At 45.7% G+C, this 25,112-nt stretch overlaps 1 protein-coding gene across 9 annotated transcripts; it reads right to left on the bottom strand.

Moving 5' to 3' along the window:
* Positions 1–386: 386 nt before the first annotated feature.
* Cyp4f17 (cytochrome P450, family 4, subfamily f, polypeptide 17) lies at positions 387–24,353 on the bottom strand. Of its 9 annotated transcripts, none has more exons than NM_001101445.2 (13): positions 23,967–24,061; positions 23,453–23,651; positions 12,507–12,651; positions 10,129–10,182; positions 9,915–10,042; positions 8,306–8,427; positions 6,273–6,543; positions 5,900–5,966; positions 5,581–5,710; positions 2,571–2,704; positions 2,434–2,498; positions 2,187–2,269; positions 387–1,828 (listed from the first exon to the last, which is right to left on the bottom strand). In NM_001101445.2, the coding sequence occupies exons 2-13, from the start codon at positions 23,648–23,650 to the stop codon at positions 1,651–1,653; spliced, it is 1,575 nt and encodes a 524-aa protein (NP_001094915.1). In that variant the 5' UTR covers position 23,651; positions 23,967–24,061; the 3' UTR covers positions 387–1,650. The 9 variants fall into 9 exon arrangements, 8 of the variants coding, with proteins under 8 accessions (NP_001094915.1, XP_011244641.1, XP_006524022.1 ...); XM_011246339.2 differs by having other exon boundaries at positions 831–1,828; positions 23,437–23,651; positions 23,967–24,115; XM_006523959.3 differs by lacking the exon at positions 23,967–24,061 and adding an exon at positions 23,893–23,949 and having other exon boundaries at positions 831–1,828.
* Between the last annotated feature and the right edge of the window lie 759 nt (positions 24,354–25,112).

Below are 25,112 nucleotides of genomic sequence, written 5' to 3'. Positions count from 1 at the left end.
GACCAATCAGTCCTGTGGAGAGTCTATCTGAAAGGACAGTCCATCATGAGAGTCAGCCATCTTGAAAACTGGTCCCTTCCCTGTGAGATGAGCCACCCTAGATAATAGTGACCAAGAAACCCAGCCCTGCTGAACCTTGCCCAAAGTGCAAATTCCTACATTTATAGGCAACCTCCTACAATTAACAGAGGGGTAGATCACAATATTCCTTAATGCACGGTCAGCAAGAGCATGTAGCTCAGTGGGGGAGGATTTCCCTAACAAGTGCAAGACCCGGGCTTCAAGCAGATTGCTACCAAAAACCCAAAGACATTCTATACATAGAAACAGAACACTAAAAGAATATTTTTAAAAATCATACTTTTTTGCTCCTAAGTAATTTCTCATTTTTTCTTCTTTTAAAGATTTATTTATTTTCTATATATGGGTACACTGTAATTGTCTTCAAACACACTAGAAGAGGGTATCAGATCCCATAAGAGATGGCTGTGAGCCACCCTGTGGTTGCTGGGAATTGAACTCAGGACCTCTGAAAGAGCAGGCAATGCTCTTAACGGATGAGCCATCTCTCCAGCCCATCTAAAGTCATTTCTCACAAGCAAAAATATGTAAAACTCTGGTTTTTAACTTTTGAGACAAGGTCTCTCAATGCTGGTCTCAAATTTTCTATATAGCCCAGACTAGTCTTTAAGTCATGAAAATGTTTCAATGACTTCCTGGTAGGAGGAAGAAAATCAAATCCTAGAACAGTCAGAAAAGTTAAGTGTGTGAGTGTGTGTGTGTGTGTGTGTGTGTGTGTGTGTGTGTGTGTGCTGAGACACATACAGACATGGGGAAGCCAGAGGTTTATGTCAGGTGTCTTCATACTCACATCCACTTTACTTCCTGAGACAGAATCTCTTACTGAACCTGCAGCTCTGATTCAGCAAGTCAGGCTGGCCAGTGAGGCACTGGGATCTGCCTGTCTCTCCATGGAGCCACCCCACCACCACCACCCAGCCCCAAGAGGAGTAAGTGAGAACCTGAAAGGACACCACCACACAGGAAGCCTGCCAGCGTGAGGTCATTTTAAATTGAAGCTGCCTCAGTGGCCTTAGCCATCACAAGCCGTGGACATCATTTAATATCATTTGGAGGGGCTCCCAGGCTTCTCCCCTGGGAAGCTGCCCTTCATTTCTAATAAACAGCCCTTCAGATATGACAGGCACAGTGGCCCATTTCTAATTGCACCGCTCTGGTGGTTAGGACAGAGATTTGCTACAAGTTAAAGGCCAGCCTGCTATATCCACTAAAAGCTGAGACCCTGTCTCAAAAAAAAAAAAAAAAAAAGAAAAAAAAAAAGAAAAAAGAAAACTGCCCCAAATCGGCCAGTAAACGTTGCATTTCTCCTGCTCAAACATCTATAGTGCCTCCTTATCGCCAAAAGAATAAAGGCCGTTCTTGAGCTGGGGTGCATGGAACTCTCATCAGTCTGCAGGCCCTGTGGGCTACCCAGAAAGGCCCTTGGACTCAGACAGCAGCCCCAGTCTCTTCTCAGCCAAGCTTCCAGACAGCCTCTGTTGTCCTGCAGCGCCCTCTGATGGCTCTGGGTGAAACTCCGCTTACTCTGGGATTGGCAGAGGAAAGTGACTGGGACAGTAGTAGATCTGGTCACTGAGTGCCCTTGCTCAGAGGCTCCACCCGCAGCCACAGCCCGCCCTCTGCGCGCAGGATCAGCTCTGGCTTCCGGCGAGGCTCCTTGTCACCTGGCAGGACGCGGAAGCGCAGCAGAGTCAGCGCCAGTGCCACCTTCATCTCCCTCATGGCGAAAGTCTGTCCTATGCAGTTCCTGCGGGAGGACAGGTTGGTGACTCTTACTGCACTGAGACTTAACCAGCCCTCAAGGTTTGAACTTGACCTGGTCCCTGTCTCGCCTCGCCAGCCTGAGGGGCAGAAGGTGCGCTGAAGCTCCTGGGACGCCAAGTGTTGTGTTGCCACTCCCAAAGCTCTCTCAGACTCAGCGCCCAAGACAGATCGGGACAGGGCTCTGAGCACAGGGCCCCCACCTTTCACTTTCCACCCCGGGATTTCTAGATCTTTGCACATACCCTGAGTAGAGGGCAGGAAGGAGTCCCAGAACCTGACCATACCAACTTCCCCTGTCCCAGCTGTCAGCCCCTCAGTCACCGCAAGCCCTCTCACCTCACCTAGGCCCAGCAGAAAAGGGAATAAAAGCCAGAGGAGACCTCTTCTGTGGGTTTTCTGGGTCGAAGCGGAAGGGGTCATAGACCTGCAGGTCAACCAAGACTAGGCTTATGGGTCGCGTCTCTATTCACATGGAGACAGTCCCAGAAAAGATGGACATGGAAACAGAAGAGTGACAGATCTGGTTTTCCAGGTAAGGGCCACACCTCTTCCCCGGGTCCCAGAATTAGAGAGTGGGAGGTGTCGCACCTCAGGGTCTGGCCAGACTTCAGGGTTGTGATGAACCCCGAAGATGCTGATGACACAGTCGGTTCCTTTGGACAAGAAAAAAGTCAGTGCTGCCCCCTTGGGGACCATCAGGAGCCACCTCCCCATACAGTCCACACCTTTAGGGATGACCCGGCCATCTGGAAGCACAACGTCTTGGGTGCAGCAACGGGAAATGACCGTAACTGGGGGGTGCAGCCGCAGACTCTCCTTGATGCACATGGTCAGGAAGGGCAGCTGGGCCAGGTCGTCCCTAAGAAACCACCACGTAATTATCCAGGGTGTAAAAACAAAGTCCTAGCCTGCTAGAATGCTTGTAATTAGAGGGCTAGCACCCATGTTCAATGACCTGAATTCAGTAGCCAGACCACACAAAGTATGAAGAGAGAACCAATTCCTATCCAAGAGTTGTCTTCTAACCTCCACACATGCCATGGACTTCACACACACTCTCGAGCGTGCGTGCGCGCGCGCGCACACACACACACACACACACACACACACACACACGCACATGCACACGCACACATACACACACCTGTAATGCATAAACAGTACTGGCCAGCCTCACTGCCACTTGTTGAAACCCTTACTGCTTCACTGTGATCATGAGTCTAAAAACAAAGTTAATTTAAGATGAATCAAAAATATTTGTTCATTATTTTTATTTGTGTGGGTATGTGTTATGTAAGCCAGAGGTCACCCTTGAGCATCTTTCTCTATCCCTCGACGTTTTCGGTGTTGAGACAGTGTCTCTCACTGAACATGAGAACTGCATATTTTGACTTGACTGGCTGGCCAGCATAATCCCATCTCCTGCTCCCGTGTTCCAGTGCTGGGATAGCCTTTTACATGGAGTCTGAGAACTCAAACTGAAGTCCTCATACTATCAGCAAGTACATTACCCACAGAGCCATCACCCCAGCCATGTTTTATCGATTTTACTTTGCTTTGACATTATGTATCACTATGTAACCTTGGCTAGCACAGAACTCCCTGTAAACCAGGCTGGCCTTGAACTCAGAGCTCCACTTGCCTTTTAAGTCCTATGTGCCACCATGCCTAGATATATTCTGTTTTTGTTTTTGTCAGCAAGGTCTCATGTACCCCATGCTGGCCTTGAACTCCCTGTATAGGCAAGGATGGTTTTGACCTGATCCTTATGCCGCCACCTCATAAGTGCTAAGAGAACAAGAGGGAGCCACAATGCTTAACTCCGAATCAAAGATTAAAGCATTAGAAAACCAAAACAAAAAAATAGTGGAGAAATTAACTTGATATTCATATTTTGGAAATATTTCTTTTTTGAAACCATACTTATTGAAAGATACCATTACCAAAAACAAAGAGGATATCTTTAACTGGTTTTTTTTTTTCATTTATTTAACATGAGAGGCCTTTAAAAATTAAATGGAGGCACTCAAGACTCAGAAGGTGGAAGAGGAAGATCAACACTTCAAGACCAGCTTAGGCTCCACTGAGGTGACAGCCAGCCTGAGAGACCAGCTTAGGCCACTGAGGTGACAGCCAGCCTGAGAGACCAGCTTAGGCTCCACTGAGGTGACAGCCAGCCTGAGAGACCAGCTTAGGCTCCACTGAGGTGACAGCCAGCCTGAAAGACCAGCTTAGGCTCCACTGAGGTGACAGCCAGCCTGAGCTTAGGGGGACTGTCTGAACAAGCTTAGTAAGAGTGCTCACCACTGTCCTGGAGGATCCCGCTTCACTTCCTAGCACCCACACAGAGCAGCTCATAACTAGCTGCTACTCCAGCTCCAGGGGATTTGACACCTTCTGGCTTCCAAGGGCACTCACACTCACTCACCTGTACACACCCACACACAGACAGAAATAAAAGTCAATCTTTTTTAAAGTGAGTAAGTTAAAAATAAATATTTGTCTGTTCTGACTAGGACGGAATTTTCCACTATCATGTATTTGTGTGAGAATAAACGTGCAGCATGTATTGTTAACCACACCTGAACTAGTGGAGAGAGCACCACTGACTGACTGCAATTCTGTACCCACGTCTCAGATCCTTACCAGACTGACTGAGGAGAATTTAAAAAAAAAAAAAAAAGTCCAAGTAAAATAGCACAAGTGACAGCTTTATGACAGAACACCAAAAGCTTAAACTTAAATACCAGAAGGAAGAGGGAGTATGTTATTCACAGAAATCAACAATCTATATGTCTTAACATACCATGGCGAAGGTCCTGAGTTCAAATCCCAGCAACCGCATGGTAATGAGATCTGGCACCTTCTTTTGGTGTATCTGAAGACAGCTACAGTGTACTTAGGTATAATAATAAATAAATCTTAACAACAACAACAACAACAACAAAAAAAAAAAAAACAGGCGGTGGTGGCTGACGCCTTTAATCCCAGCACTTGAGAGGCAGAGGCAGGAGGACTTCTGAGTTCTAGGCCAGCCTGGTCTACAAAGTGAGTTCCAGGACAGCCAGGGCTACACAGAGAAACCCTGTCTCAAAAGAAAAAAAAAAAATACCATGGACCACAATAGTATTCAAAAGAGTCATTCACGGGTTTCTGGGATCCTGTCTGTCTATTATCATGTGTGTGTGTGTGTGTGTGTGTGTGTGTGTAAATTGTGCAAGCCACAAGCAAAGGATACATAACCCAAGAGAAAAGTAGATAGAGGATATGACCTAGGAATTCCCAGGGGTCAGCCAGTAGAGATTTAAGAAGCCATGTCCTAGCTTGTCGGGCAATCCCAGGAGGTAGACACAGCAGAGGAGGAGGAGGAGGAGGAGTTCAAGGCCAGCTTGAACTATATAACCCAAAACACCAAACCAGGCCAGGTGGGTAGCTCCTCGGGGAAAGAAACTGGCTGCTGATTCTGACAAGCCAGGTTCAGTCCCTAGAATGCACGTGGTAGAAAGAGAGAACCAATCCCTGAAAGGTCCTCTGACCCCCACATGGGTACTTGGCACATACACACTCCCAACCCGACACACACACACACACACACGCACACGCACACGCACACGCACGCACGCGAGCAAACAAATAAACAAATAAATAAATGTTATTTTACAAAAAAAAAAAAAAAAAACCCACCTACCATTCCCGCTCACAGCTATGCTCATGACTCTAGACTCACCAACTTACCATTCAATCTCCTGGGGCTCTCGGCCCCTCAGCAGCTCTTGAACCTCCTGCCGGCAGCGCTCCTGGTATTCGGGGTGCCTCGCCAGGTTGTACAGGATCCAGGAGAGTGCACTGGCTGTGGTGTCATGGCCTGAGGGACAGACAGGAAGGTCTGGGTGTACGGACAGCTTTAGCACCCCAGAGTAAATAATACTTGGACACCCATGTCCCCAAGCAAAGCAGTGGATGGATAGAACGGAAGATCTGGTGTCTCCCCACAATACCTAGTTGGAATTGACCGGCTCTTGCCCTCAATGTAGCCCTACCCAGAGACTCTCACCTCCAAACATGAAGGTGTCAGCCTCCGCTCGGATGTCCTCATCTGACAGCTCCTTTCCATGTTCATCCTGAAGACAAAACAAGACCCTCAACTCATTCCATGTCTGAGAACTCCTGAAGCTGATCTAACACAGGCTCTGATAGCCACTGGGCACACAGGATATCTTCCCTATCCTCTCCAGAGCCTGTCCCTGCAGTTTCCTTGTCAATGTCCTGTTGTTTGATCCTTCATACAATGTTCAACAGAGTCACCTCTAAAATGTCCTTAGTTATTGTAAACTCCATCTATTGCTTTCTCTTGGTCAAGTCTAACTTCTAACATTGCATGTCAAGGCTCTTGGTAAGTTCTCAGTTCAGATCCCAAATGAGCACACCTTGGCCAATAAGAGCACATCGATGAAGTCCAGGGTTTTAGACTTAGTCTTCGACTTCAGGAACTCATCAAGATTTTGGCTGGAGAGAGTGCGCCGTCTCTCCCTGATGACAGCATCTGTGAAGTTGTGCACCAGGTCGCAGGCCTTGCGGAAGCGCCGCCCATCAGCAGTGCAGTAATACAGGAAGTCAAGGTACAGGAAGGGCTGGTGGTGCCGTTTCACTATGAGGGAGCTGAGCTCCTGAATAGCAGCAATATATTCACTGGGAGACCTGCAAGGCAGGCCAGAGAGAAGAGATGTGACACACACGAAACCTCAGAGAAGTTTCATCCAGAGTTCCAGGACCAGGATTTATCGGATCAGGCTAAGCAAACCTCTCTGTCCTTCCTGCTTCCCGTGAGTAGCCTTGTGCTCCGGGATGGGAAGGAAGATACGGCACGGTTCCTATCTCGCTTCCCGTGAGTAGCCTTGTGCTCCGGGATGGGAAGGGAGATACGGGATGGGAAGGGAGATACGGGATGGGAAGGGAGATACGGCGCGGTTCCTACCTCCCTTTCATTCAGCATCTGTCCCATCTTTTCTTTCCTGATTTCTTACGACTCTGTCCTGTTTTCTGTATCAAGTTCCTGTCCTCCTCTTCAGGTCCCTTGCATTCTGTGACTGCATGACACTCCTCTACTGGGTCCAATCTCAGCTGTGACTATGACTCCCAGTTGGAAAACTGAGAATCTCCATTTGGGCCCTTCTTGCTAGGTATACAACAGTCTTAAGATCTGTCCACTAGCTGGACATGGTGACTTGTGACTGTGGTCCTAACACTTGGGCAATGGAAGCAGAAGGGTCATGAATTCAAATCTACCCTGAAGTACCTACTCAGTTCCAAACTAGCCTAGACAGCATAGTAAAATACCATTCTGGAATGAAGGAGAGAAGGAAGGAAGAAAGGGAGGAAGGAAAGAAGGAAGGAAGCAAGCAAGGACGGAAGCAAGGACGGGAAGAAGGGAGCTAGTTTGAGGAGAAGTATGTTCTAGAGGCTCATGTATTGAAACATTTGGTCCCCATTTGATGAAACTTTGGGGAGCTTATAGAACTTTCAGGATGGGAGCCTTTTTGGAGGAGTGGACTTTGAGACTGTATAGCCCCACCTGCAGTGTGTGCCCTCTGCTCTCTGAGTGCAGTTGAAATGTGATCAGTTTCCTGCTTCAGCCACCATGACTTCGTTGCCATTATGGACTTCCCTTTAAAACTGAAATCCAAAACATACAGTTTCTGCTCTATGATCGTAGTATTTCATCACAGCAACAGAAACTTAACTAACGCAGAAAGGCAATGAGGGTGGAGCACTCTAACTCCATGTTAGAGAGAGAAAGAGCGAGGTACTTTTAACTCCCCGTGATTACTAACCTTAGTTATCAGCTTAGATTAAATAAATCAGACCTTTTTTTAGTATGTGTATAAACTGTGTGTGTTTCTCCCATGTACACGTTCAGGTAGTTGCCTGATGTACATGTAATGGTATACATGTGTGAATATGCATGCAGAGTGCTGCCCAGACCCCAGACATCTCTCAGAGAGCACAGCAGGAGTGGGGCTGCTCCTTACCCAAACCAGGCTTGGGCCTACTCAAACTCCTTAGAGACAAAGGCTACATCATGATAACGCCAGTTAAACTTCTGTTTCCCAGGCAGCGAGTTGGCTTCTCAGAAATCATGTGATTGGCAGCCTGCTAACCTAGCTGATATGCTTGAAAGGTCCCTACCCCTGCTGCAGCACTTCCTCCCTTGTCTTTTTCCCTCTCTACCCCCTGACTCTACCTGTATAAGCTAGGCCCGCTATCTCAATAAATGTGCTGTCCCTGGCAACCATCTCCCAGACCATTCGGTACTCACCACCGCTGAAGACCCTGCTCCCCAGCTCCTTAGCATCCTGGGACGGCTGGTCCTGGTGTGCTATGGCTGATGGGGACCCACTCCTTCCCAACCTCCTGCTCCTTTCATCCATGCCCAGGTTCCCAGGCAAAGATCGTGACTCACTCCTGACAGTTGCTGTCAAAGCTGAACACACAGTTCTGCAAGCTGTCCAAGGTCATCAGACTGATGTGTTCCAACATGTCCAGACAGGCAGTTCCTTTGGTGGTCAGACGCTGCCACTTGGCCTGGCCAGAGAAGGGAGCAGAACTAGGCCTTGGCTCCTGAGCCCCGGTCAACTCCAAACACCAGGATAGACACACAAACACACACACACACACAAAAAACACATACAAACCCCACTGGGGCCTCTGCCCCAGGCCTTCCAGAATAGGCCAGACTTAGGTGGAAGACACAAGTCTTTGAGTTCAAGTCTAACTTCTGTATGCTTTTTGGTCAGCGCATTTCCCTCTCCTAGTTCCCACTTGGTAAACTTTCAGCATCAATTCATTTTGTTGTTCTAAAAGCAAAAATCCCAGCCATTCAATTTTACCAATGAAAATTCAGGAGCCACACACTATTAGCTAGCTCAGACAGGCAGAGAAAGTACCCATTTGAAGTTCCTACATGCCAGAAAAAAAAAAAAAAAAAAAAAAAAAAAAAACCTTCCACATTGTCTTGAACACCGTTTTCCTCAACGTCCCTCCTTTCTACTCCCTGAGGTTCACACCCCGTCAGCTGGTTGCTGGTTCTGCCTTGTTCTGTTCAATAGACCTATCCTCGACTTTATTTATCTCTTGTCTACAGAAAGCTCTTGGGTTAAAGGTGTGTGCTAAGGTTGGGCCACCCTACAACTACTTGTTTACAATAAACTGAGATCTCCTGGATAAAAAGTGAGTGCTAAGGCTGAGATACACCACAACAAGGTTTTTCTGGCTCACAGTCGTGGGGATCAAATATCTTGTAACATCATTTGACCTCATCTGCCGCCCCATAAGCCATAGTTCAATGGCTGCTCCACCACTCACACTCTCTCTCCTATGGCTCCTGAACTTGGATGAGCTCCCTGCCTTCTAAGGCCCTGAGTTTCATCATCCATAAGGTAACTTTCATAGCCATTTCTATCTCACGGCAGTGTGAAAATTACCACAGACAACAACACAGATCATGGAACTGGCATAATATTTCTGTTTCATAGTAGATACTCAATAAATGTTAACTGCTATATGGTTACAGAAATCACCCCATATGGGGCTGTAGACATGGCATAGGTAAAAATACTTGTTAGGACTCGGGCTTTATTCTCATTACCTACATAGTGACTCACAACTGTCTTTAACTCCAGTTACAGGAGATCCAATGTCCTCTTCTGAATTCTATAAGCACATAGTCATATATTCAGGCAAAACTCCAATACACATACAACAACAACGAGAGAGAGAGAGAGAGAGAGAGAGAGAGAGAGAGAGAGAGAAGAGCCAAGTGGTATGACTAAATAAAGCAGTGTTGGCAAATGCCTTTAATCCTAGCACTCAGAAGGCAGAGGCAGAAAGATCTCTATGAGTTCCATAGAATAATCTCTATGAGTTCTGCACAGAGAAACCCTGTCTCAAAAAAAACCTATCTCAAATATATATATATATTTCTATGTTTTATATATAATTTACATTTACATACATAATTTTAATGTTAAAAAGAAATTATCTCATACAAACACATATACACACAAACTTACATGCATGATGTTCACACTCTTATTAAAATTTTTCATATAGGGCTTCAGGATGTCAAAGTGGAATGCAGGTGTCAGCAGGTGGCGGTGGCGGCTCCATTTCTCACCAGCACTCACCAACAGTCCATCCCCTGGGAGGACAGTGATGGCAAAGAGTAAGGGTAGCACCTTCCCCTGGCCCAGAAGGGTATCTCCTGACCTGGACCTCAGTACTCACCCAGCCAGGGCTTCAGGAAGCCATAGAAAATCATTTCCTTAGGGGCCACCGCAGCTGTCACAAGGGAAGACAATCCGGGACCATGGAGAGGTTAAAGATGAACTTCAGGAGTGGGTGGAGATTCCCAGCCCCAAACCAGAGTTGTGCACTTCCCCTCCAGGCACAGAAAGGCAGGAAGGGAACAGGGACAAAGGAAGAAGGGAAGAGGAAGGAGGTGAGGCAGAACCAGACCAGGCTACAGCGGCAAGGTTCATCATGCCTCCCACACCTAAATGCCACACCCTAAATAAGATGTTTAACAGAGACCTGGGACACGCTGTCTGTTCCAACTCTCTGACATGTCCTGACATGCTCTGCACATAAGACAGGGCCACAGTTATGACCACAACATATATGATCTTCCCTGAGATGATACACTATAATCTGACATGGGTATACAACAGTCTGATATGATCTAATTGTGCCCTTCAGATAAACCCAGATAGGATTTAAATATGACCCATTCGCCTCAAATGTGACTCAGACATACCCAAAAATTCCTATGTATCCTCCTTTACGCCATGCTAAGCATTAAGTTATTAGAGTTAAGGGCTCCCCTATCCTCAGAGACCACAGGTTTCTATCCCCATGTGGTCCCCTTGAAGAGCTACCACTGTCCCCCTCCAGCCATCAGGCAGCTTCAGGACCAACCAGACACAGCTGATCCATCAGATCTTCTGAGGTGAGGTACTCACCCTCTCTCCTTCCTAAGTCACTTTCCAGCTTAAAGTCCTGAGAAGGGGCTAAAGCAGTAAGACACTGAATGAAGATGGGTGGAGTCCTTGGTGTGTCGTGTGCCTCTTTCAGCACCAGTTTCCTGAACTCTAAACCTTCCTGTTCTGTTCAGTTTGGTCGGTCTGGTCTACCTCACAACTCTGATAGAACAGATGTCATAACCTCTACTCCTAGTTAGCAACCACTTGAGAAAGGTCCCGATAAACTGATCTGATTGTGCAAATGACCCCATAAAAATGATGAATGACTGTAATAATGTTTGGCCATGCTATATTTTGAATCCTATGACTCAATAGTCATTACATTGGTTTGCTTGTTTATTTGTTTACTTGTGAAAAAATAAATTTGTAGACCAGTTGGCCTTGAATGCAGAGATCTGCCTGCCTCTGTACTTGTAGCCTGTAAGGTAGTGCACACTATACCCAGCAGGTCCCACAATTTCATTCTAGTTCATTACTTGAGCTGTTTTGCCAAGGACCAAAAACATAGAGATTGTAGTTTAAGTACACAAATTACTTTCACCTTCTAGCCTTTTGCTTTCATTTAAGAAAGAGCTATGAAGACACACGTGTCTATTTTTACTTTGTTTCTGTGTAAGATTGGATGTACTGGTTGTCTGTCACTTTATGTATAAAATATTATGAGACAATCAAGTCACAGTGGTGGAGGAAGAATCTCTCCTACCGCCCAAATGAAGCAAAGCTAAGAACTCTTCCTGGAACCACAGGAAACTTTGTCCCACATGAGAGTGAAGCCATCCCAGAGGAGGAAGGAAATAAGAGAGAATGGCTCCAGCAGCATTTTTCAGACCTGAATCCAGCTGTGCTTGAAGAACATTCTCCCTGGATTTTTCTGCCTGCAGAGTTCTCTAATTTTTTTTTTCCAGTGCCTAGAAATGCAGCCTAAGCCGGGCGTGGTGGTGCACACCTTTAATCCCAGCACTCGGGAGGCAGAGGCAGGTGGATTTCTGAGTTCGAGGCCAGCCTGGTCTACAAAGTGAGTTCCAGGACAGCCAGGGCTACACAGAGAAACCCTGTCTCGAAAAGCCAAAAATAAAAGAAAGAAAGAAAGAAAGAAAGAAAGAAAGAAAGAAAGAAAGAAAGAAAGAAAGAAAGAAAGAGAGAGAGAGAGAGAGAGAGAGAGGCAGAGAGAGAGAGAGAAAGAAAGAAAGAAAGAAAGAAAGAAAGAAAGAAAGAAAGAAAGAAAGAAAGAAAGAAAGAGGGAGGGAGGGAGGGAGGGAGGGAGGGAGGGAGGGAGGGAGAGACAGAGAGACAGAGACAGAGAGAGAGAGAACAAGAACTAGAGAGAAATGCAGCCTAAGGCCTTATATGTGGCAGACAAATGCCTTACCACAAAGATACACCCCACACCAGAAGATTTTCTTTCTTTGCTAAGACCACACCTGGTTGAGTTTCCATGATTCACAATTGAACAGACCTCTCTTCTAGAGAAACTTGAAACTTTGTCCAGGGTCAGTCAGGTTAGTGGCAGTGGATTCTATTAGATTGGCTCCATCCTCCCCTGCCCAGCCTGACCTGTGCAGGGATAGGAAGAGCTGGGACAAAAGTAAGAGAACAGACAGTGATCCTTGGAGAAATAAATACCTGAGGCCTGGAGTATGGGGCCAATAAACTTGGGGTGGATAAGCCTCAGGATGGGGTAGAAGGGCCCAATCCAACAGAGGTGGACATCATGGAATTGGTGGCTCCTTTCAGTCAACAACTGCAGGCCTTCCTCGTTGTTCTTGACCTGGAGATGGAGAAGGTTGAGTTTCATCCTGAGAGGATGTCTCAGAGGGTCCCACTCTCTTACCAATCTAGTCCCATACCACTCCAACTCTTCCGTCTCGTTCACTTATGGCTCTTGCTGAATCAACGTGGGTTAAACTGTGCACATCACTTTTTATATCCATGTATCTATTTTCATATCTCTCCGAAGCCTATTCCCTTATCTCTGCTTTTTAAGATTTATTGATTTATTATTTGTGTACGTGTGTGCCTACATATTTTATGCAGAGGTTTATGGAAGCCAGGAGAAGGTGTTGCATCCCCTGGAAGTACAGTTCCAGGTCGTTGTCAGTTGTCTGATGTGAATGCTAGGCACTGAAGCCAGCAGGAAATGCTCTTAACCATTGAGCCATCTCTCCAACCTCTATTTCCTGGATGGGTGGATGGATGGAATGGATGGATAAATAGATAACTGGACAAATATGAATACACAAATGATTTATAAATGTGATACTTAATAGATAAATAAATGGCACAGGGATACATAATAGATAAATGATAGAGGTGAAATATAGTAGATATTAATTAAATAAATGTGTGAGTATGCCTGTGTATCTATTTCATCACAAATTATCTCTTCCATTTGTTTCTCTGTCTTATCTCTCTTGCTCTACCTCTCATCCTCTGACCTCTCCCTCAGTATGCTTTTGTGTGTCTTTATCAGCTTCTTTGTATCTGGTTCTTCTGATATCTGCCCTCCTCTCTCCTTACCACTCATGTAAATTCCGTGTGAACTCAGCAAATTTTACCCCATCACTGGTCAAGTTTCTCTGAAGCTTTGAAGCAAAGGATGCTTCAAGACACCTACAGTGTTGTCCCCAGATGGGAAGAGAAGTGTGACTAAGAGGGTACAGATGGCCAATTTAGGAGGTGGATCCTCATGTAAGGAAGAAGCCTAGGGAAAGAGAGAAGAGGAGCGGGGAAGACAGCAGACAATCCAGTATGGAAAGTTCAGGGATGGAAGACCTGGAAGTGAACACAGAGTGGCCACAGGGAAGTCTGGGATGATCAGTGAAGGTATCATCCTAGAACAATCAAAAGATTCTGGAGAGGATGATAGAAGCAGACCAGCAGAGAGCCGTGGAGAAAAATATCCAAGGTGACAGAAATGAAGAGCGGGCAGCGAGAGGGACAATGGATAAAGATGTCCATGAGGCCATGGAAGAACGAGCAGGCTGGAGGCTTGGTACAGAAGAGGGATATTGGGGATGGATGGACAGGAGCTTACATGACACCAAATAGTCCATTGTCACTATGACCAAGTCATCAGAAAACATAGATGGTTGAGTTCATCCACGGCAAAAGTTTTCCAAATGACGGTAGGCAGGAACTTTAGACTGAGTCCTGAAGGGAATCTAAGCTAGATGTGCTCAAGAAACTGGGATGAATACTTTGTTTCCAATTTGGCAGAACATGGAATTAACTAAGAGTTGACTCCCTGGGAGAGTCTATAGAAGCGTTTGTTTCCAGGAAGAATTAACTAAGAAAAGATTCCCCCTTGGAGAGGGAAGCACTTTCTGGCAAGCGTCCAACATGTGAAAAGGTTCAAAGATGGGGAAAACGACAACTACCTCGTTGGTGAGTGTGTCTATCCTTCATTAACATCAGACTGCAGCTTCTTTGACCTTCAGTCTTTACTGAAGAGCGGCAAATTTCCCTGCATCTTCAAAGCCTTCATCAGTAGACTTAGACAGTGAGGCATCCATATTTGTGAACTGTGAAGTTATTGGGCTCTCAACCTCGTCTGCAGACAACCATTGTTGATCTACCCAACTCCTACTATACTACTTGAGCGTCATCCTAGTAAGTTCCTTTTAAAATATAAATACTTTGTATTGAGTCTGTTCCTGTAGAGAACCTTGACTAGTGCAAATTGTGCTGCCAAGAGTGGTTCTAAAGAAATAGAATTATGCTGGGAGGTGGTGGCTCATGCCTTTAATCTTAGCAGTTGGGAGGCAGAGGCAAGTGGATTTCTGAGTTCCAGGCCAGCCTGGTCTACAGAGTGAGTTCCAGGACAGCCAGGGCTATACAGAGAAACCCTGTGTCTTAGTCAGGGTTTCTATTCCTGCACAAACATCATGACCAAGAAGCAAGTTGGGGAGGAAAGGGTTTATTCAGCTTACACTTCCACACTGCTGTTCATCACCAAGGAAGTCAGGACTGGAACTCAAGCAGGTCAGAAAGCAGGAGCTGATGCAGAAGCCATGGAGGGATGTTCTTTACTGGCTTGCTTCCCCTGGCTTGCTCAGCCTGCTCTCTTATAGAACCCAAGACTACCAGCCCAGAGATGGTACCACCCACAAGGGGACCTCCCGCCTTGATCACTAATTGAGAAAATGCCTAACAGCTGGATCTTGTGGAGGCACTTCCCCAACTGAAGCTCCTTTCCCTGTGATAACTCCAGCCTGTGTCAAGTTTACACAAAACTAGCCAGTATACCCTGTCTCAAAAAAAAAAAAAAAAGAAAAGAAAAAGAAAAAGAAAAAAAGAAATAGAATTATAAGGATATCTCTGTCTAGTGGGTTATTGGAATCTGACACTAATTCTGCAATTCAACGAAACCTAAAGTTGCTGTCGTGGTTTTAATGAGAAATGTCCCATATAAGTTCATTTATTGGAACACTGGATCACCAGGGGCTGGTGCTGCTTGGGGGAGTTATGGAACCTTTAGGAGGTGGAGCCTTGCTGAAGGAAATACATCACCAGGGCAGGGTTTATAACATTTTCTACTTCCTCTCTCTGTCTCTCTGTCTCTGTCTCTTTGTTTCTGTCTCTCTCTGTGTCTCTGTCTCTCTCTCTTTGCCTCTCTCTCTCTGTCTCTCTGACTCTCTCTGTCTTTCTGTCTCTCTCCCTCTGTCTCTCTGTCCTTGTCCCTCTCTGTGTGTCTCTGTGTGTCTCTGTGTGTTTCTGTCTCTATCTCTCTGTGTGTCTCTCTTTGTCTCTCTTTCTCTCTCCCTCTGTCTCTATTTCTGTCTCTCTGTGTGTATGTCTCTCTGTCTGTCTCTCCCTCTGTCTCTCTCTGCCTCCCTGTCTCTCTCTCTCTGCCTCTCTCTCTCTCTCTCTCTCTCTCTTTGTCTCTCTCTCTCCTCCTTGCTCCTCCCATCAGGCCGTCCCCACTGTGATGTATGCTATCCCCCTGGAACTTTCCTAAAGTTGCTTTTGGTCATGGCGTTTTCTCAGAGACAGAAAATAACTACTACAATTGCTTGAAGGCTTGGTGGTTTAGAAAACACTGAAAACCAATGGTGTGACCTGCTTAAAGAACTATGCAAGATAAATGCACTCAATATTCCTGATTCACCCACTGTGAGGAGCTGTGGGGAATTGCAGGCTGGTCTCCAGTTGAGTGGAGGTCTGAACCCCGAAGGGTGATTAATTCACCTTCATGACATGGTAGGCGTTCCCTTATGCTCCTGGAACTTTGGCTCCTGCATAAGTTACCGCCCCCCACAGACCCCACAAGAGAAGCATGGCTAGAAGTCATGTAGACAATGTCCCAAGCTTCTGACCTTCAAGCTAAACTCCTCCCCAGTTACCTAGCAACAGTAAAGACCAGACCCAGGACCCCCTTTTTAGTTCCCAACAAGGAGCAAGGGAGGTAATGACTCTCTACATAAAACTTCTGAACATTTCTGGGAAAGTAAGTAATATAACAGTAAAGTAAAAAAAGGGCTGTTCTGCCCCCACCTCACTCTCTTACTTGTCTCTCTTACTTCTTACCCCTCACTCTCACCCCTCTCTCCTCTCTCTCTTCTCTCCTCTCTCCCTCTTACTCTCTCTTTCTCTCTAGCCTTCCCCCTGCCTTCTCTCTTTCCCCCTGCCTTTCTATAATAAAGCTCTTAAACCATAGAGAGTCTCTGCTCATCAAGGCCCACTGTGCTTGGAGGATGGGACAGGCTTTCTCCTAATGAGCTGTTTCTAATCTCCTGTTAGAAGGCCTTCCTGTGCTCCAGGCAAGATCCGCTGCACTCACTCTCGAAGGTGTTGGGAACCTCTTTCCTCATCCCTCTCTCCTATAACCCTGGCGGCTTTAGCAAAGTAGCTCTGGGAATCCCGGGTAGGGCTGCCTCTTGGCCACCCCCTGAAGAGTGGGTCAGAGGCTTGAATGCCCACCCAGGGATGAGTGGAAGGTAGATAGCAGCCCTCCCACACCTGACAGACCAGAGAATAGGTAAAACTCTGGTGGGTTGTGGGTCTTCTCCTCCTCCCTCTTCCCCAGGACCCCCTTTTTAGTTCCCAACAAGAAGCAAGGGAGGTAATGACTCTCTACATAAAACTTCTGAACATTTCTGGGAAAGTAAGTAATATAACAATCCTGGCTGGTTGTGTTCAATGTTTCTGGATAAAACAGCAAATGAAAATAAAATGAGTTTAACTTCCAGGCACCAGTTCTTTTTTTTTCTTTCCAAGACAGGGTTTCTCTGTGTAGCCCTGGCTGTCCTGGAGCTCACTCTGTAGACCAGGCTGGCCTCAAATTCAGAAATCCACCTGCCTCTGCCTCCCAAGTGCTGGGATTAAAGGCGTGCGCCACCACTGCCCAGCCAGGCTCCAGATCTTCACAGACCATCTAAAAACTTGTAAGTGTGTCCTAGGAGAGAATCTGTTTTTCTTGTTCTTTTTTTTGTTTTGTTTTTTGGTTTTTGTTTTTGTTTTTTTTTTTTTCAAGACAGGGTTTCTCTGTGTAGCCTTTCTGGTGGAACATTGTGTAGCTGGCTGTAGACCTCAAACTCATAGAAATCCACCTACCTCTGCCTCCTGAGTTCTGGGATTAAAGGCATGAACCACTACCACCTGGCCCTAAAAGAGACTTCTATCTTGAGCAATCATAGGCCTGACGATGCTGAAGCTGAGCACAAGCCTTTGTCATAAGACTGAATGACTTACAATGCAACTTCAGGTCAAAGAGTGGCAACAATCAATGTGAGGGCACAGTTTGGTGAAGAGTAAGACACTATAACTTGAGATGGAGATGCACAGAGGACCCGAGAGCATAGAACTCTCAGAATCTGGTATGTTTTACCCGAGAAAGAGGTCTCCCCACATTTAATAGCAAATATGTACCCAACTCCACTCCTTGAACTATTTCCCTCTTCATCTTTTCCTGGAAAAGTTAATACTGTGTTGTCTATGAAACCAAGAATGGCCTTTCCTGAAAGACATGCCAAGCAAGGTATCTCGGATGTCAACTGGGATGTACCCTCACCACCAGATTCAAGTCTCAGTAGGCCCCAGGAATGCAGGACATAGTGAAAAGGTGAACAGGACTCCTAAAGAACTTGTGCTTTCACTGGAGTGTGTGTGTGTGTGTGTGTGTGTGTGTGTGTGTGTATGTGCCTGAGTGCACACACATGCATGCATGTATATGTGTGTACATACACACACACACACACACACACACACACACACACACACATATGTATATATTTATGGGACCAAGACTACACAGGTAATGAAAGCCCAGCAAATTACTAAAGATTCCAAAATGCCTATGGCTCCTCCTGTTATAATACTTTCTGTTCCTAAGCATGCACTTACAGTCTCATGAAGTTGCCCTATGATCCGTTAACCAGAAGTCTGGGCATTTACAAATGTCTCCGCATGCTATACAAGCACCACCCAGAAGAGGACAGGTGCAACATCACAGCTTTTCTCCGACAATCCTAAAGAACTAGTGTTGGAAAATCTTCAAAGTGTGTACAGTCATATTTTAGCTTGGAAAAGAAGATGATCAAACCTACAATTATATACTGCTTCTTGGACCAAATGATTTGGCTGCATGGCAGGGTTCTTAAAAAGGGGTGTGATTAAAAAACTAGAAAGTATGTTCATAGCAGCCTTGTTTATAATAGCCAGAAGCTGGAAAGAACCCAGATGCCCCTCAACAGAGGAATGGATACAGAAAATGTGGTACATTTACACAATGGAGTACTACTCAGCTATTAAAAAAAATGAATTTATGAAATTCCTAGGCAAATGGATGGACCTGGAGGGTATCATCCTGAGTGAAGTAACCCAATCACAAAGGAACTCGCACAATATGTACTCACTGATAAGTGGATATTAGCCTAGAAACTTAGGATACCCAAGATATAAGATACAACTTGCCAAACGCATGAAATTCAAGAAGAACGAAGACCAAAGTGTGGACACTTTACCCTTTCTTAGAAATGGGAACAAAACACCCATAGAAGGAGTTACAGAGACAAAATTTGGAGCTGTGACGAAAGGATGGACCATCTAGTGATTGCCACATGCAGGGATCCATCCCATAATCAGCTTCCAAATGCTGACACCATTGCATACACTAGCAAGATTTCGCTGAAAGGACCCAGACTTGTGAGACTATGCCGGGGCCTAGCAAACACAGAAGTGGATGATCACAGTCAGCTATTGGATGGGTCACACGGCCCCTAATGGAGGAGCTAGAGAAATTACCCAAGGAGCTAAAGGGAACTGCAACCCTATAGGTGGAGCAACAATATGAACTAACCAGTACCCAGGAGCTCTTGTCTTTAGCTGCATATGTATCAAAAGATGGCCTAGTCGGCCATCACTGCAAAGAGAGGCCCATTGGACTTGCAAACTTTATATGCCCCAGTACAGGGGAACGCCAGGGCCAAAAAGGGGGAGTGGGTGGGTAGGGGATTGGGGGGGGTGGGTATGGGGGACCGTTGGAATAGCATTGAAAATGTAAACGAGGAAAATACCTAATTAAAAAAAAAACAAAACAAAACAAAACAAAACAAAAAACATAAAGGTCAGAAACAGCCTAAACAAAAAATATATGAGAGCTTTACAGTTTGTCAGTCCTATGCCAATTCAGCTTGGACAGCTACATTTTCCTCTTGCCTACTCTCATGTTGTACAAATATTTGATACTGCACCTATTATTTCTATTTATAGCCTATGACAGTTCTCCAAGTCAGCTTATGAATATAATCAAGTAAGTAAAATTGTTTGTAGAAAAATTTCAGACAGAATTTCATTTCATTGTAATAAAAGCCATGAAAGACAATGCATTAAAAAAAAAAAAACTAGAAAAACATTTTGGGAAAGGGAATGTGGTAAACTCTCCAATGTGAAGATACTCGTGTCCCATGTAACCACTCAGCAAAAGGTGATCTCAGCAAAGGCAGACTTCAGTAACCAAGTAGATAGGGTTCTTGCACTGTGCACTGTAGTTAATATCTTTTCCCAGCTATCACTGCCATTGACCAGTGGGTCTATGACCAAAGTGTCCAAGGTGGCAGGGATGGAAGTTATACATGGGCTCAACAACACAGGCTTCCACTCACCAAGGCTCATCTACTTATAGCTACCACTAAGTGCCAGATCTGCCACCAACAGAGAAAAGAATATGACACTGTTCTCTGGGGAGACCAGCCAGTGACCTGAGGCAGGTTGACTAGCTTAGACCACTCCCATCATGGAATGGACGTGCATTTTTCTTACTGAAATAGAAACTTATTCTAATTATGGATTTGCCTTTTCTACGTGTAACACTTCTGACAAAACTGTCATCTAGTCACTTACAGAATTCTTTATCCACCAGCAGGGCACCCCACATAATTTTGCTGCTAATGAAGGAACTCATTTCACAGCCACTGAACTGAGGTAGTGGGCTCATGTTTGTGGGATTCAGTGGTCTTCCTATCTCCTACCATCCTGAAGCAGATGGCTGGAAAGAAGAGTGGGATGAGCCTTTTAAGAGGACTACTTCTGGTGTGTATATATATGTGTGTGTGTGTGTGTGTGTGTGTGTGTGGCACTGTTTATTCTATAACCAGGATTTATAGTTCAAAAATTATGCAAGAGATGGAAATGAGAATGATACAATGCCTAATCACCTCTAGGGACCCACTAGCAAAATTTTTCTTTCTTGTTCACACAAACTTATGTTCTGCTGACTTACAAGATTTAGTTCCATATGGGAAGCTGCTTCTGCCAAGAGACATAATAAATACTCCATTGAGTGGGAACCTAAGCCTTCCCTTCAGCCATCTTAGATTCCCTATTCCTTCAAATCAACATGCTAAGAGATGTGTTATTGTGTTATCAGGGGAAACTGATCCAAATGCCCAAAGGAAAGGTGGGCTGCTTCTCCACAATAGAAGGAAGATTTTGTGTCAGAGGACACCATTGTCTGACTTGGGTCAAAGTTGAGCACTCTTGGTGTTGAGATGAAACATGACATGTACATAGAGGGTAGAAGATCTTTTAGGGCATCTCGTGTTACCATGTTCTGTGGTTAAGGTAACAGGAAACTCCAACAATGCAACGCAAACAGAATGATAACAGTTCTTCACGGATGAAGTTACGGCTCATCTGTCCAGAGAAAGAGCCAAGGCCTTAAGAGATGTTTGCTGAGAGTAGAAGAAATACAGAATGTATAGTTGAGGAACACAGTTAAGAATACCAGTTAAGGGTTGGAGAGATGGCTCGGTGGTTAAGAGCACTGACCGCTCTTCCAGAGGTCCTGAGTTCACTTCCCAGCAACCACACAGTGGCTCACAACCATCTGTAATGGGATCAGACGTCCTCTTCTGGTGTGTCTGAAAACAGCAACAATATATTCACATACATAAAATAAATAAATAAATCTTTAAAGGAGAGAGAGAATGCCAGCTAAGACCATACAATCAGTTACAGAAACAAATATTATAATTATCATGAATGTTTCTGTTCTGTTTTGCTAATGATATGTTTGTACACAAACACAGATATTTGGGTTTCTTTTTCTCCTATCACTTTACCATGTAATGTAACATTGGTTGAAATAACATCCGTAGTTCGGCATTCCTCAAGTGGCTTTGTCATCTATTCAGGGGAAATATAAGCGTTGTCTTTGTGTGATAACTTAAATCATCTTAGGTGGAGTTGAAACTCTATTATTATCTTCATTGGTGATTCAGCATGACACAAGAGATACAGATGAGTGTCACGTTGACAACAGGTGGGTTTCAGGTGATTTGTCTTCACTGTCAACTTGGCAGGATCTGGAATTAACTAAGAGAAACTGCTCTGAGTGAGCCGGTGAGGAAGTTTCTTGGAAAGAGGAGAAGACCCTCGCTGTCGATGGGCATCACCTTCTAGCAGGTAGCCAAGATATAAAGAAGTCTGAGGTCAAACCCTGGGCCCTCACTTCCTGACAATGAGTGTGCTTCTTCTTCATCAGAACTCAGCTTCTGATAGGAGATCAGAAATGCTCCATGATTCTTCCAGGCCTTCAGCAACAGGTTAGAACAGCTGCGGTATCCATCTCTGAGGTTGGAGTAGCTACTGGTCCCCAGCCTCACCAACATGCTGAGAGCCATGACTACTGAATTCCTCAGCCCACTGGCTGCACACCATTCAAGTAACAAAATGGCATGATGTAGATGGTTCTATTAATCTGGAAAGCCCTGCCTAATACAGAGTAACTGGAAGGAAGCTCCTGGACTGGGAGAGAAAAAAGGAGATATGACAGGAGAGAAGGCAAACTGGGAAGCTGGACGAAAAGAGGGCTGTGGAGAGAAAGCGGCATGGGAATCCAGGCCACTAGAGGTGGTACCCTTATAGGTGACCCTGAAGTGCCAAATGTGGCTCTGGCCGTAGGAAGGTCTGAAGCAAAGGGCACTGGATATGAGTAAGAAGTCTTTCCAGGATGTGTAGCCATACAGGAGAGGCCACAGTGGTGCCTTCTGGAAAAATAGGAAAAGTGGCTGGCCTAGTAGTGGAACCCTTCATTTTCTAGGGAGCACAAGACAGTCAGTGTGTCACCTCAATACCACAGAGGAAAACAGAGTGCTCAACTCTGACCTAATTCAGACAATGGAGTCCTCTGACACATTTTTGAGGAGGAAGAGTTAGATAAGACAGGGGAGGAATTGGTGGGGCTGGAGATATGGTTCAGAGGTTAAGGGCACTTGTTAATCTTGGAAAGGACATGGTTTTGATTTCTAAAACCTACAAGGTAGCTCACAGCCACCTATAACTCCAGTTCTGGGAGATCCAATGCCTTCTTCTGAACTCTTTGAGCAATAGGCACACACATGGTACACAAGCACCAATGTTGGCAAGATACATACATATAAAATATATATATAATATATAATATATATATATTATATATTTTATATATTATATAATATATAATAAATATATAAAAATATATTATATGTTTTATATATTATATACAATATATAATAAATCTCATTTAAAAAAAGAAAGAAGAAGAAGGAAGGAAGAAAGGAAAGAAAGAAAGAGAGAGAGAGAGAGAGAGAGAGAGAAAGAATTTTAAAAATTGGAGAGGAGGGATGTCAACTTCTGCCATTCAGCATCGCTGTCCCTCAAGAGACTCTGGCCAGCAGAGATGGGCTAAGAAAGGAGCATACCCAATTTATTCCACTAGAAAGGCTCAACTCCAACAACGTTAAGTGAAATAGCACATTGAGGGGGAGAGCTCTGCTCCCTCAACCTATCCTGGGGTGGGGTGGGGTGGGGGGCACTAACAACACAGAACAGGACTGAACAAGCAACAGAAAGAGATCTTAAAACATGAGTTCTTATCAGAATGTGATCCGAAGTTAGCTGGGAACGAGAAAGGGCAAAAAAGAAAAAAGCCTCAAAACGTGGTGTAGACAGAGGCCAGGAGTAGATATGCCGGGTATGTGACTAGATAGAGACTCACTCAGCCTCCCTCCCTCACCTCTCCACCCTCTCACGACTCCCAGGTTCCTAAGAGCCTTTCCTGACACACCAGACCTACCTGCTGCCACACTCACCATGCTCATGTGACCCCAAAACCAGTGCCGCGAAGGGGGCTCGGGGAAGCAGCGGAGACGGCAGTAGTTGTCATAGAAGGCACAAATCCAGGTCAGAATTCGAGCCAGGAACAAGGAGGCCCCAACCAACTGCAGAAGTTGCCATGGGAAGGCAGCTCCAGGCCCCAGTCCCAGCCAGGACAGGCCCAGCTGTAGCATCCTGCAAGAAAGATAGGCCAGAAGTGAGATCCTGAGGCCCAGGAGACAGAGGTGGCCCTCCATGGTCACTGGACAGAGATGGTGACTTAGAGGACTAGAACACAGGAAGGAAAAGGGACACCCAGGGCTACGGAGAGACAGAGAATCAGGCAGGAGAGAGGCAGATAGGATCTGTTTATAGTCTGCGTTGGCCTAGACTGAAGCACAGGTATGTAGCGTAGTAACTGGGAAATCAGGCCTGCCTGCAGAGCCACCCCAGCTGTAACAGAGCTTCCACTGTTCAGTAGGGGCCTTCCGTGTGTCCCAAGTCCGGCACCTTTTCTCAGGAGTAATGCGTCCCAGAAACGTCCGCTCTTCCCTGGAAATGTTTTTGATCCTGGCTACCGGCTGAGCAGGACGATGAGCTGGACTGAGCCAATCCCTCGGTGGCCCAGAGCCCTCCTCCCAGCCTGGGTAGAATATCAAAATGCGGGGGGCGGGGGCGGGGGCGGGGCGGGGGCGGGGCCAACCCGAAGCAATTGGAGCCAATCCAGGGTCACATGTCCAGGCAAGCAGGGTCCTCAGGATTCAACACCTTCCATCTGAACCAAGACAAAGGTGTCTAGAGACCCAAAGTTTACAATCTGTCCCGTTCTCACTAGGCTCCGCAGGTCCTCTGAGGACCTGCAGGCTAGAGGGCAGCAGGCAGTGTTTTCCAGTTCGGACTGAAAGGATCCGAGCCTCTGCCTACCAGCTGCACAACCTGGCAGAATTCTCCCTCCAAGTAATCCAGGTTCCGAGTGGAGACAAGACTTCCAGAAACAAAGAATCCGGCCGTGCTGGAACGGACTAAAAGAGATTCTGAAGATTAAAACTCCCAGCTGAGGGACCAGAGTTCAGTTAGGAAGTAGGTGGGAGGGGTCAAGCTGAGCCGCCAGTCGTGGGGAAATCCAGGCAGGCGAGAAGAGAGAGGGGGTTGTGGGCTCCGGGTCAGCAGCACCACGTTGAGAGCTCCAAGAGAAAAACACCATTCACAATACAAAGGCAGGCCCATCTGAATAACACTATTATTCATTCAACTGAAAGGGTAAAAGCCCAAGGATGCGCAAGTGACGGACTTCAAGCCGTAAAAGATATCTATAACTGCCAACCCAGACTGCTGCATCCAGAAAAGCTGTCTGTCATAAAGAAGGACATTTTTTTTAACTATCAGCGGTAAAAATAGAACAAAGGCATTTATGAGCACTGAGCCAGCTCTACAGAAGATGCTTGATAGAATCCTTCAGGCTGAAGAGGGGGAAATCAGGCCACAAAGTCCAGGAAATAAATAAATAAATAAATAAAACACACTAGAATATTATTAAAGCAAGAGAGGAAGAAGGAGGAAAACAAAATCAACAAAATTGCAGGAATCAACAAACACCTTTCAATAACTCGGGTGTTCTCAGTCTCAACTGCACCCCAGATAAAGGCACAAGCATGG

The sequence above is a fragment of the Mus musculus genome, chromosome 17 (genome assembly GCF_000001635.26).
Source record: "Mus musculus strain C57BL/6J chromosome 17, GRCm38.p6 C57BL/6J".
NCBI lineage: Eukaryota > Metazoa > Chordata > Mammalia > Rodentia > Muridae > Mus > Mus musculus.
Note: the sequence above shows the minus strand (reverse complement) of the source record. Positions and strands in the feature narration are given on the sequence as shown.

What these genes read in the sequence shown, in the direction of transcription:
- Cyp4f17 (NM_001101445.2), bottom strand. Translation starts at nt 23,650, where the DNA reads ATGCTACAGCTGGGCCTGTCCTGGCTGGGACTGGGGCCTGGAGCTGCC. An exon ending in CTTCCTGAAGCCCTGGCTGG is followed by an intron (nt 10,043 to 10,128) that starts GTGAGTACTGAG and finishes CTGTCCTCCCAG; the next exon opens with GGGATGGACTGTTGGTGAGT. An exon ending in TTTGACAGCAACTGTCAGGA is followed by an intron (nt 6,544 to 8,305) that starts GTGAGTCACGAT and finishes CCTGCCTTGCAG; the next exon opens with GTCTCCCAGTGAATATATTG.